Source organism: Gymnoscopelus microlampas (genome assembly GCF_963454915.1).
Source record: "Gymnoscopelus microlampas genome assembly, chromosome: 23".
Lineage (NCBI taxonomy): Eukaryota > Metazoa > Chordata > Actinopteri > Myctophiformes > Myctophidae > Gymnoscopelus > Gymnoscopelus microlampas.
The window spans coordinates 21707095-21719139 of record NC_139960.1 but is presented as its reverse complement, the minus strand read 5'-3'; the positions used below and the strand labels follow the sequence as shown (position 1 = coordinate 21719139).

At 41.7% G+C, this 12045-nt stretch overlaps 2 protein-coding genes across 3 annotated transcripts in view; one reads left to right on the top strand and one right to left on the bottom strand.

Annotated features, from left to right (window-relative positions):
- The window catches only part of tnnt2c (troponin T2c, cardiac), a gene marked incomplete at its 5' end in the record, with an annotated part of 1950 nt that extends 1115 nt beyond the window's left edge, over positions 1–835 (bottom strand). The window contains one exon of the mRNA XM_084049526.1: positions 827–835. Coding sequence (XP_083905652.1) covers positions 827–835 — 9 coding nt within the window. The remainder of the gene's footprint in view (positions 1–826) is intronic.
- A 6843-nt stretch (positions 836–7678) lies between these two features.
- LOC311039754 (transcription termination factor 2, mitochondrial-like) lies at positions 7679–10910 on the top strand. Of its 2 annotated transcripts, none has more exons than XM_084049721.1 (2): positions 7679–7756; positions 9502–10910. In XM_084049721.1, the coding sequence occupies exon 2, from the start codon at positions 9537–9539 to the stop codon at positions 10680–10682; it is 1146 nt and encodes a 381-aa protein (XP_083905847.1). In that variant the 5' UTR covers positions 7679–7756; positions 9502–9536; the 3' UTR covers positions 10683–10910. The 2 variants fall into 2 exon arrangements, with proteins under 2 accessions (XP_083905847.1, XP_083905846.1); XM_084049720.1 differs by lacking the exon at positions 7679–7756 and adding an exon at positions 8703–8807.
- Positions 10911–12045: the final 1135 nt, after the last annotated feature.

Below are 12045 nucleotides of genomic sequence, written 5' to 3'. Positions count from 1 at the left end.
ACACACACACACACACACACACACACACACACACACACACACACACACACCACACACACACACACACACACACACACACACACACACACACACACACACACACACACGCTCTCCAGGCTTTCCAACAAAGCAACAAATGTTCATCATTACATAGTTGCATGCAGAGTCAGACTCTTCTACAAAATCATAAGATTTGACACAGAGAAAAGCTCTGGGGAAATATTTCTTTGGGGAAAACGTCTGTCTGGAAGCAATAACAAAAGATTAACAGAAGAATAACAATAATTCTCTATGCAAACTAATTACTTTTAAAAAACTCTAATTAGGAAACATCCCTTCAGTACACACACCAAGACAGCTTAACCCATCGCAAAAGCTATCGCTTAGAAATCTATTTTGCATAAGAATTTCCTTTAAAAACAAAAAAGGCTAAAAGGCTTATCAAAGCCTGTGAAGATTTGAAAGGCCAGTACAGCTGTCACATTTTCAACCAGAAGAATTTCAAATTAGACCTGCACAGTGAATACATTTTACTACGCAACATCAACAAACCAAAATGATTAATGATTTACTTAAGTTTGAATAAGAAATAGCTGTACCAAATGCAAAATAGGCAGATATATAATATAGATGAGTCCTAAAAGTCTCACGAATAAGAACAATGATTTACATGATAAGCTTCCCCATACACTGTGTTTGCGTATCCAGTCTGGAATGCATTAAAACATTTTTGCTATTCGAGAAGGCAGCTCTCAGCACATTGAGTGGATTATAATGTAATTGCTTCCACGTCATTTACTCCTCAGCTTGACGTTAGAGCACTGACGTGATGCATGGCTCTACGCAAGTATTGACTTTTAGCAAAAGGACAAATGCAGTTTTAGTGGACGGGATAATTGACAGAAAAGGACAGGTGCTCAGTTGGCGTCTGTGAGCATCCCCCGTGAACACAGAGAATGCCAAATAAACATTCTGCTCTGTTAGATGTTCCTTCTTATGATAAAGTCATCCAGAGTTATTATATATGGGGAAGATGAGAAGACATATAGGAGATATAGTGTTTCAAATGGACAGAGTTGGACGGTGGCCATAGAACATATGGAAATCATGTCTGAAAGCCCTTGAAAGAAATCCCATCTCTGCCTTATCCCATACTGTAAATACACAGGAGTTCAGCCCTGCCACGCATAGCTTGAGAATAGCAGGTGGTGTGAGTTTAATCAAGGCACTCATTGGTTGCTGGTGGCAAGGGACAACTGTGTCTATCAATAGGAACAAAGAGAGGCAGCAAATGACGGGTTTATTAATAGCAACCCTCTCCTGGTTCTTGGCAATTAGAATTAACATACTTTACAATTTGACTGTACATTAAAATCACACTGAATTGAAGATATACTTCAACCCATGACAATTGGTTTTCCTTCAAAGTTTCAGATTATACTATATAATGCAACCAACATCAAACAGTGTTTTGCCAGTGAAAGGTATAGAGTATAGATAAAGTACTACAAGTTAAGTAATGCTTCTAATTGCGCATTTTATTTCAGCAAGCTACTAACTGTCAAGAATTCACAGCACCCACAAAATATAGTCAAATACTGCAGTTCATCTCCCAAAATGATTTTGCTACACCCAAGGGGGTCGGCCTATAGGATGGATGTGTCTCAGTTCTTTTCGGCAAGCAACACCATTGTGCAATGGAGTATAAATGAAGCTTAATCTGTAATCTATATCGCTGTTCTGTTCTGGTGAGAGTACTGGTAAACTGGAAGATGAGTCATTCTTTCAAAAGTGAATGCGTTTATCTTGCCAATGCCAACCATGAACTAACAAAGGACTTGCTGCTTAACTTGAATTTTGTGTCATTTTGTGTACGTAGACCACTGGTTTTCAACCTTTTTCATGCCAAGGACCCCTAAATTGATATACATTTGGCCGCGGACCCCCATCTGAAAATGTTTTGTGCCAGGGACCCCCAGAAGCAAAGATTTGAATTAAAAATGTGCTTTAGAAATATATATATACTCAAAGACTTGTACACATTTTCACGATTTTTCAAAAATAGCAGATCTGCAAGCTCATAGCGCGCATAGCTTGTAGATCTGCTATTTTTGAATAGCCAAAGCTAAGTGGTTCAAATGATTTTGATGTTAACTAATTTTGCTGGGGACCCCCTGGTACCCCCCCCCCCCCCCCCCCAAGGACCACTGGTGGTCCCCGGACCACTGGTTGAGAACCACTGACCTAGACAGCTGAATATACAGCTTGTTCTAATGTTCTAAAACGCAGAGGGAGAGAGAGCAATGGTACAGCTTAAACAGTAGTTAATAATAAAGATTCATCGGCCAGCAAGAGGGCAGAAAAGGGGGAGTAATTAAACATTTTACTGACACAAATTGCTGATTGTTTGCAGCACATGGATGCCGTGAATGTCATGCATGCATGTTTATACAATGAGTAAGTCAGTCAGTCAGTTAGTCAGTTAGTTACCGACATTGACTATTATAAGCTTAAGAGGGGATTCCAGCTAGCTTGTAGATCGGCTATTTTCAAATAGCCTAGGTATAAAATAGGATGGTTAATGTATATGTTTTATAATGTAGCAATTTATATCTACAAAGTAACTAGTCACTAAAGTTTTCAAATAATTGTAGTGGAGTAAAAGTACAATATTTGCCTCTGAGATGTAGTGGAGTAGAAGTAAAAGTATAGACAATTGGAAATACTAAAAATTGTACTTAAGTACAGTACTTGAGTAAATGTACTTAGTTACTTTACACCACTGGTTCCAAGATACCATGACAAAATGGCAACAGCAGCCTTTGTAGCCAATGCCCTTTCAACAAACATACAGACATCAGACGTCAACAAAGACCAAAGCTCTCTGGAATAGAGCGCTTAAGGATTTCAAATTGTTCAGGAAGCAAAGAGGAGGGTTAACTAAAGTGGAAATAAATAATTCATTCTTAATCTATTCCTAATAATCATTATCACACAATTTGTAGACAGTAGCCAACTAGCCATGATACAAGGGGTGTACACCATACACTGCATGAGTCATCTGTGTCTTTTTGTGTCTTACCTGTTGAGGGAGGAGGAAAAGCTGGGGGACAATCTGCAAAAAGAGAAGAAAAAAGCATTTTATTTTTTAAAGGAAGCATTTTTTTAGGACCCTTTCCCACCGGTTCCATTCTTTTTTCTAGACTAATTTTGAACCAGTTCAGAGTGTTTCCACTGAAAATGAATTGGTTCTGAACCCTAAAAGTTAGTTCGGAACTGGAACCAAAAATACAAAAAAAAGTAAAAGGGAAACTGTAACTTCCATTGACGATCTAATTTTGAACGGAACCAGTTCTTGAACCGAAGTTCTTTTGGTGGAAAAGGGGCCAGAGTGACGTGGCTCTCCTAGGCCAATTTTTTACATAGGATAGTTTCTTAAATTGGAGTATTTCTTCTCTGACCCTTGTCCTACAGATAAAGAAATAACAGATGCCAGTGGGATGAGAGACAGCAGGACCTGAGTTTAGCCTCATGAGATACTATCTCATGAGGCAGAGGGCTGGGAACCTCATCTAGTGACAAATCATCCAAAGAGGAACAAATTATAGGCTTTGGTGACAGAGGAACATCATGCATTGTCCAGAGAAGGACAAATGTAAGTTATGGGTAATATTGGAGTGCTATTTTGTCCTTCAAGGAAGGAAAAGTTCAGAAGGCTGGAAGACAGGGAAGCTTTATTTCTTAATCACTAAAATGGACTGAAGAATCATTTGCTTATATTTTCCCCAGAGGCTTTCTGTATCTCAGCAAGCTCATTTAGTATACGAGTATGAGTTTTCCCAATTGACCTACAATTAGGTACAAATACAATTGTATTAAAAGTTACCATTTTATTTGTTCTATTTTTCTTTTAATTAATACAAGATGACAGGTATGTGTGAAAGTCAGTTAAAAAGCTCTGGCTTTTCATGCTTTGTAAGCACTGGGTAGCAGTGGTGAGCTGTGGATTTTTGAACTAAGGGTACTGTATTTTATGACGTCACGTGCGCGCACGTGCGCGCACATAGCCACTCAGCTCAGTGCTAGTTGAAATACTGTATTCAACATGTGATTATTAATGTAATCATATGTATTATTATTTTGTTGTATTATTGCATTGTTAATTTGTTGTTTTTATTTTTGTTTCAAATTAATTATTTTATTTTCCTTTTAATTTTATATAAAAGCCCTTTACATAGACTCACCCACACATAAGTAGGCCTACTTAAAATAATCAGACAACTTGTCTTTGTCTTGTCTCAGAGAACTGGGTCCTCTGCTAAGCGATCCTCCCCTTCACACCTTGCAGTGCAGAGATGTTGTCTGTCATTGTGAGAGGACACACATTCAATTCAAGTCCGTGTCTTTTCTCGAGTAGCCTAATGTTATGCAAAGCAGCCAGGTAGACGCTATTGAGAACGGCTCGCCACTGACGGCGCGAACCTTGAGAGGCTATTGTTTTTAAACTTTAAGGCGTTAAAGACCGCCGCTGACGGTGCGTGCACGCGCGCCCCCAGCTCCCACAGTGTCAGAACTAAGGGTACGCCGTACCCCCCCGTACCCCCTACAGCTCAACCCTGCTGGGTAGCTTATTAACTAAGGCAGTGGTTCTCAAACTTTTCCATGTCAAGGACCCCCAACTTGACACTTATTAGCCCACAGACCCCCATTTGAAAAGATATGCCAGGCAGAGACCCCCATAAGAGAAGATTTTTACGGCTCTAGCAGTGATTCTCAATCATTTTGATTTCAAGGACCCCCAGTTTGACATGCATTAGGCTACGGACCCCCATTTAATGGCATTTCTATCTCTGGGACCCCAATTTATATCGTAAAATCAATGTTAATGTAACGCTGAGTGTGTACAAATATGGTTCCATGTGTACACTGTCAGAGTTACAGACCCATAAGGGTCCATTTGGTTCCTAACTATACATCATTTAGCTGGGGACCCCCTGGAACTCCCTCAAGGACCCCTGGGGGTCCCCGGACCCCACTTTGAGAACCAATGGACTAAGGTACCTGGCCGCAAGAATTTGTTCTTCATCTTTCCATGCTTGGTTCAATTAACGTGAAATAAAAAAACAGACTTTCACATTACAATATCCACAAGCCTATTGTCTGAATTGCATTTTATATCAATGACTTTTGAATGTCAATGAAACTGACATTCCTATTCAATTCAACAGCTATAATCATTTGGTTAGCACAATATGGTTTACAAAGTTTAGTTTTTAGCTTAGCATACATACGTTTATTAATCTAAACCTGCTTCAGTGGCTCATGCTATATAAAAAGTCTCTTCAGTGAATGCAGGCTCCTTGAAATGCTTGGTTTTGGTTGGTACCGTATTTATCCACTAGGTGGTAGTGTTAGCCTATAGTAGTAGCCTATGCCAGTGGTTCTCAGCCTGTGGGGGTCCCCAGATGACAGTTTAGTGACAATTTAAGGACTTTTAGGACGTGTTTAATACCTAAACAAGAAGAAAAGAAAAAGACCATTACTGCGTCGAAAGTAATCAACAAACTATACTATATAACTGGTCAAACTGTCAAATAATATAAGAAAGAGGCAAACATTTTGAAAATAGCCTTGCAAGGTGAGCTTTTAAATCTGCTATTTTCAAAATGTTTATCTGTGGAACCAAGTCAACTCCTACATTCCAAGTGCTTGTCAGGATGGGGGAGTCCCCAGTTCAAATATGATTATTTTGGGGGTCACAGCATGAAAAGGTTGAGAAACACTGGCACAGACTGTGACAATAATTTTCTCCCTGCTGCTTTGCATTTTGGACAATATTTTCTTAAGGGCCAACATCTACTCATGCAGAACATACGTTTTAAAACATGTGCCTATATAATTCATTTCAAACATCTTGAAAGCAGAGCAACTTCCTTCACCTTATAAACCAATAAACCAAACTTTGATTTGAATAGAATAGGCTCTATGCACAGCAGCCATATTGGAGAGAAATTGGGCCACTTCCTTAACAGGTGTTACCAATGATTCTAATTAAGGCTCTGTTCCATTAAGTGTAGCACAGTGGTTTTCAAACATTTTAATTGCAAGGACCCCCATAACTCTGAGGGTGTACAAATAGAACCAAATGGACCCCTATGGGTCCTTTTGGTTTCATTTGTACACTCTCAAGAGTTACAAACCCGAAAGGGGTCATTTGGAACACCCTCTAGTGTTTCCAGTCATCCAGTGAGCCAACATGCACAATGTCAGCACCCTCTGTTTGACCTGAATGGAACAGAGCCTTAATTAGTATAATTGGTAACACCTGGGAAGGAAGGAAGAATGGCTGCTGTGCATATGGCATAGAGTCTATTGCAAATACAATCAACTGTGTTTTAATAAGTTAACACAAAATACCATCAATGGCTCCACTGTCACCTGTCTGCGGGCGGCCGGGGTCCACCTTGTTAGAAAACAGGCAGCTACATCTAACTTACTGGGTCAGGGTAGGCTACTAAAGTGTGATTCGTTTACTGCATGACGCACGGGGTTTCTCCTATTTTGCAGCTGTGTGCGTCACGCAGGAGACGAATTATACTTTAGTACCCTGACCTTACTTTGTGACAAGACAGATATATTGTCTACTTTTGACTCCACTCCATTTCTATTAGATTTAATATCGACAGATTTAACAAGCACCTGTTTGGTACAGTGTGCACGTGCATGATACACCTGTTCTACTGCTGGCTGTATATGTACACAATTTCGTGTTTTGTATAGTACCTCTTGTTTGGTACCTCTTCTTCAAGTGAGCTGGGAAGCAGGTCCATCCTTATTAGTCCACAGACAACAGGCTGATGCTTGGAGCCCAATGCTGTTCTTCACACTCTGAAGAACAGAATAGGCACAGCCACATTGGAAAGCAAATGGGCCTCTTCCTTAATTCCTTCATGGGAGGGAATTCATGAAGGTTGTGAACTTTATGACAAGTTTTAGATTTTTGGCATGGTGTTAGGTATTAACCTGACTCTGTCAAATGGAAGAAGCTTGCAACACACATTTTGTTTCAAATGCAAATGAGATTTCCGGAGGGAGGGGGGTTTACCAGGCTAGTTAGGTATGGGCGTAAGGTTTTCAAAACGCATCGCAAACAAGTTGGGCTCGCGCTCGCCCCCCAAGTGGTCGGTATGTAATGAAGTCGGCGACCTCGGAACGGTCGCCACCTGGTATTCCACCTGGTATTCCACCTGGTATTCCTAGTGCCCACATATCCCTAGTGCCCAGATGGTTTTAGTGCCCAGTTGTTCAAGTGCCCACATGTCCCTAGTGCCCAGATGGTTTTGGTGCCCAGTTGTCCCTAGTGCCCAGTTGACCAGGTGCCCACATGTCCCTAGTGCCCAGATGGTTTTGGTGCCCACCTGACCGGTTACCGGTTGGAACCTTGGTAGAACATGTGTGTAGGTTTTTTTTTTTTTACTATTTTATTGACTGAACAAGCTTCACAAATCGATTTCTTTTTGACCTCGGCTCCATTTGTTTGTATTGAAAATTCATCCACGCCGGCCGCGTACCCGATACGACCCCGCCCCCTCGAGGTGCGCGCGGCGTGAGAACCAACGTGAGAACCAACGTGAACAGCAGTTCCATTCATTCATGTTATGAAAGCTGAGGAGTGACCGACTGACTGACTGACTGACTGACTGGCCATAATAACATAACAACGACACGTCTCGAGGTCCAGCGGATTGGAAAACTGGTAAAGCGTTTACATTATGAAGATGTGATCCTTGTTTTGGAATGACTCTTTAATGCAGAATGATCATGTTGTTTACATCGCTTTCTCTGATCCTCGATAAGGCGTCCCATTGGCTGTGCTGTCACTGTGTCCATGGACTCCATGCATACAGTACACTGTGTTCCTAATATGTTCCAGACGTACATGTGTGCATCATACATGGTCAGTGGTGGAAAAATACTCAAATGGTTTACTTAAGTAAACTAAAGGTATCAATACTGTAATGTAGAAATAATCTGTTACAAGTAAATAGGCTACAACATTTACTTGAGTAAAAGCACAAAAGTATTGGTATCAAAATGTACTTAAAGTACCAAAAGTAGAAAATACTCATTATGCAGAATGTCCCGTTTCACAAGTTTTCAAATCTATAAAATGTACAATTTTGTTTTGAAAATAGCAGATCTGCTATTTTCAAATGACCAAAATGTAGGCTATACATAGGGCTGAAGTGGTTATGTATATAAATCTACAAAGTAACTAGTATCTAAACCTGTCAAATAATTATAGTGGAGTAAAAGCAGAATATTTGCCTCTGAGATGTAGTGGAGTATCTCTCGTAGATGGGTGTATTTTTATAGATTTTGACATTTTTCACCTCTACGAGAGTCATAGCTACCACCCCCAGAATGCCCTGGAAATGTCAGCTTCAAGCCCGTACTTCTCCAAACCTAAACAAATGCAAAATATAAGGTGCTTTCCCGCGTGCCCCAAATGTTAACTTAGTGTCCGGCGCGTTTGTGCAATGTATTAGTCCATATTTTTCAATAAAGAAGTGTTATAAACCCGTCTGTGGCCGATTCTGTCGGAAGTTCCTAATGGGTGGTAGTTACGGGATAGCATCCGGTGAAAGCCGGAATTACACTCAACGTAAACAGGAAGTAAACGAGGTGGGGGGGGGGTGAAATGGTGTTCGGCCACAGACGGGATTAAAACACTTCTTTATTGAAAACTATGGACTATTACATTGCACAAACACGCCGGACAACGAGTAAACATTTGGGGCACGCGGGTAAGCATCATGTTTGGAGAAGTACGGGCTTTGGAGCTGACATTCCAGGGCAATAATAATATGTATAACCTATTGCTTCTAGTTGCCCGCAGACGCGCACCCGCTTTTGCCACTGTGTTGTTGAAGGTCAACTGACGCGCGCTTATGAGAAATACAAATAAAACCTGTCAAACAGCTGCGTGCATTAGCGCATTAGCGCTACTTAGTTACTTTCCACCACTGATTGGAACACATTGTATGTTGTAGTCTTGCAGGCTTGAGACTGCAAATTAACATTATTGTTACATTTCTGTTGATGGTTGCACTAGTATATGTAACTTTCCTCTTACCCCGGATTTGTGCTGACATTTACCATTGAGCCAATAGAGCCTGCTGGCTTGCTCAGGGGATACATTTACATCTTGACCATCAGGTCAAAATTCATGTCAGATCCTGTGTCTAGGTGAGACATGACCTTTGACTCGATCTAAATGTCTCAATAGAAGAGCAGGAAGACAAAATACAACCACCTCAATTGTATACGTTATATTGTATTAACATACTCTACCATACAGATTGGACAAAATTACATTTTATTCATAAAAAAAAGGTTACAGTGCCGATTTAAAATATTATGCAGCCTTGACACAATAGCAGAGACATTCAGCACAAGAGATAACAGAAACAAACAAGTAATTGTTTTTTTGTACCACAGATCATCCGCACTTTGGTAACCTTCTACTGGCAACCATGCTCCGTGCCACCACCGCGTCCCTGTGCACCTACTGCCAAAGAATGAGGGTCTTCATTCCTCCCTCTGCTGCCTCCACCTCTACCGTGACTGCTCCTAACACCAAGCGAGTGGAGAACCAGCACACGGTGGATGCACTCTATGAACTGTCCGTAGACATCCGTAAGGTGCGCAAGTTCAAAGGCTGGGTGCTGGCTGAGAACACGTCATACGTGTCCGAAATGGCCGACTTGTTGAGGGACATGGGCGCAGACACGGCATCCATCGCCCAGGTCCTGGAGGCGCATCCCGAAGCCGTCCTGTGTCGGCCAGAGGACGTGGCGGCCCAGCGGGACCTGTGGATGTCCGTGTGCCCCAACAGGCGTGAGCTGATAGGCATCATTGAGAAATTCCCCGCTTCCTTCTTCACTACTACCCACCATGCCAACCAACAGGCCAACATTCAGTATCTCAAGAGCCTGCGCCTCAGCAAACGAATCATCGGCAAACTGATGGCCAGCGCGCCTCAGAGCTTCAGCCAGCCCGTGGAGAGGAACAAGGAAGTCATCCACACGCTGCGAGAGACCTACCTGGACCTGGGCGGAGACGAGGCCAATGTGCGCGTCTGGCTCCAAAAGCTCCTCAGCCAGAACCCGTTCATCCTGATGCGGCCTGCCGAGGCCTGGAGGGACAGCCTGGCTTTCCTACGGGATCAGGGCTTCACTACAGAGGAGCTCCTAAAACTGGTCTCGAGCCTTAGGGCCTCGATGGCAGAGCTGCAGCCAGAGGCCATGGGTCATGCCCTGGGCTACATTGAGGGAGCTCTCCTTTGCACTAAGGAAGAACTCAAGGACATAGTAATGCGCTGTCCCACCATATTGTATTATTCCGTGCCTACCCTGATTGCACGGTTCCAGGGACTGATGGACGTGGGAGTGAGCATGGAACAGATAAAGGAGTCTCCCAATGTGCTGGAGCTCACCACACAGATTGTGCTCTATCGCATCCAGAAACTGGCGTCTTATGGGTACGATGTGCGCTGGGGTAGCCTGGATGTTATCGTAGGAAACAAGAAGGACTTTGAAATGAGCTACGACAAATTGCATCTTAGGCGACAGCGACCTATGTTCAATCCTGTGGCTCCTCTCAGGTCTGCAGAGGAGTGAAGTTTGAGGCAATATTTTGTTTATACTGTATGTGGGTAAGAGGGCTTTATGACAAATAAACTTTGGGAGAAGTAACAATATATGGAGCCTGGTTAATCTTATAGTGACCCACGACTCTTGTGAAGATTGGAAGGTCGTGACCATTTGAAATGGCCACCCTCTGTACTCATAAGGTTTAATAGTGTGTACACATGTGTGTGTCAAAACAAAGGAATGTTTAGGTTTTAATAACTGGCAGCCATCCATCATTTCCGTAGCCTATGGGTACAGTGAGTACATAAGGCTGATCAATGATGACGGAATAGAAGATACAGTATGTTGTGTGGAAAAAATAAATTGCGTTTCCAAAATACATGTATTTGTTCATTTCAATGGGCAGTGCCACACAAATATGCTTTGCCCTCTGACGGATTCTACATAACAGTGAATGAGTCGACCATATACAAAAAGGTAGAGTGAAAATACACAAAGTAAAATATTCATTTCATTGGGCTTTCAATGTAAAAGCCAACGCTTGCTTTAACAACCCGGATGCGTCAATTTTTACATTTTCTGTTGAATTAACAGAGTTTTTCACCTGTGTATCTATTTCGCAGGGTTATTTCATGGGACAGACATCCAGGGCAGTTAGCTGATAATCAGTGCCTTCTACTGTATATACATAAAGCATGGTGTGTCTGCTGTTTTTAATGATACACAGGCTTGACATTGAGTTACAAATAACAAGAGACAGTTTGAATATTAACCCAGGTTTAATTAAACAAGCACATTGAGAAAGAACGAGGAGCTTGGAAGCACTACACTCCAGCGGTACATTTATTGATTATTACACCGAGGGGACTCTATGGAATGTCCCTCGTCCTGTCACCGTTTCCTCAATAACCATTGACAAGGTCAATGATACTAACACGAAATTGATATCGCCTCTATAATATCTTTGATCAGTGTTTAAGACCTGGAACGCATCTGTGTTACTTTTTGATTTGAGCTTAAAAAAAAAGCATTATTTTACGCTTTGGCTATTCAAAAATAGCAGATATCCAAGCTCATAGTGCGGCACCGAGTGCCGCGCTATGAGCTTGTAGATCTGCTATTTTAGAAAAATTGTGAAAATGTGTGCAAATCTTCGAATATATTATATATTTTTAAAGCGAATATTTTTAACTCAAATCTTTGCTTCTGGGACCCCCTGGAACAAAATATTTTGAGATGGGGGTCCGCAGCCAAATACATATCATTTTGGGGGTCCTTGACATGAAAAAGATTGAGCACCACTGATATAGAAACATACGTTTTTCAGAATACTGTTGAGATTTAGGAGACATGTAGAATCGGCTTCAGGTCTTAAAGGGTTAAAAATTGA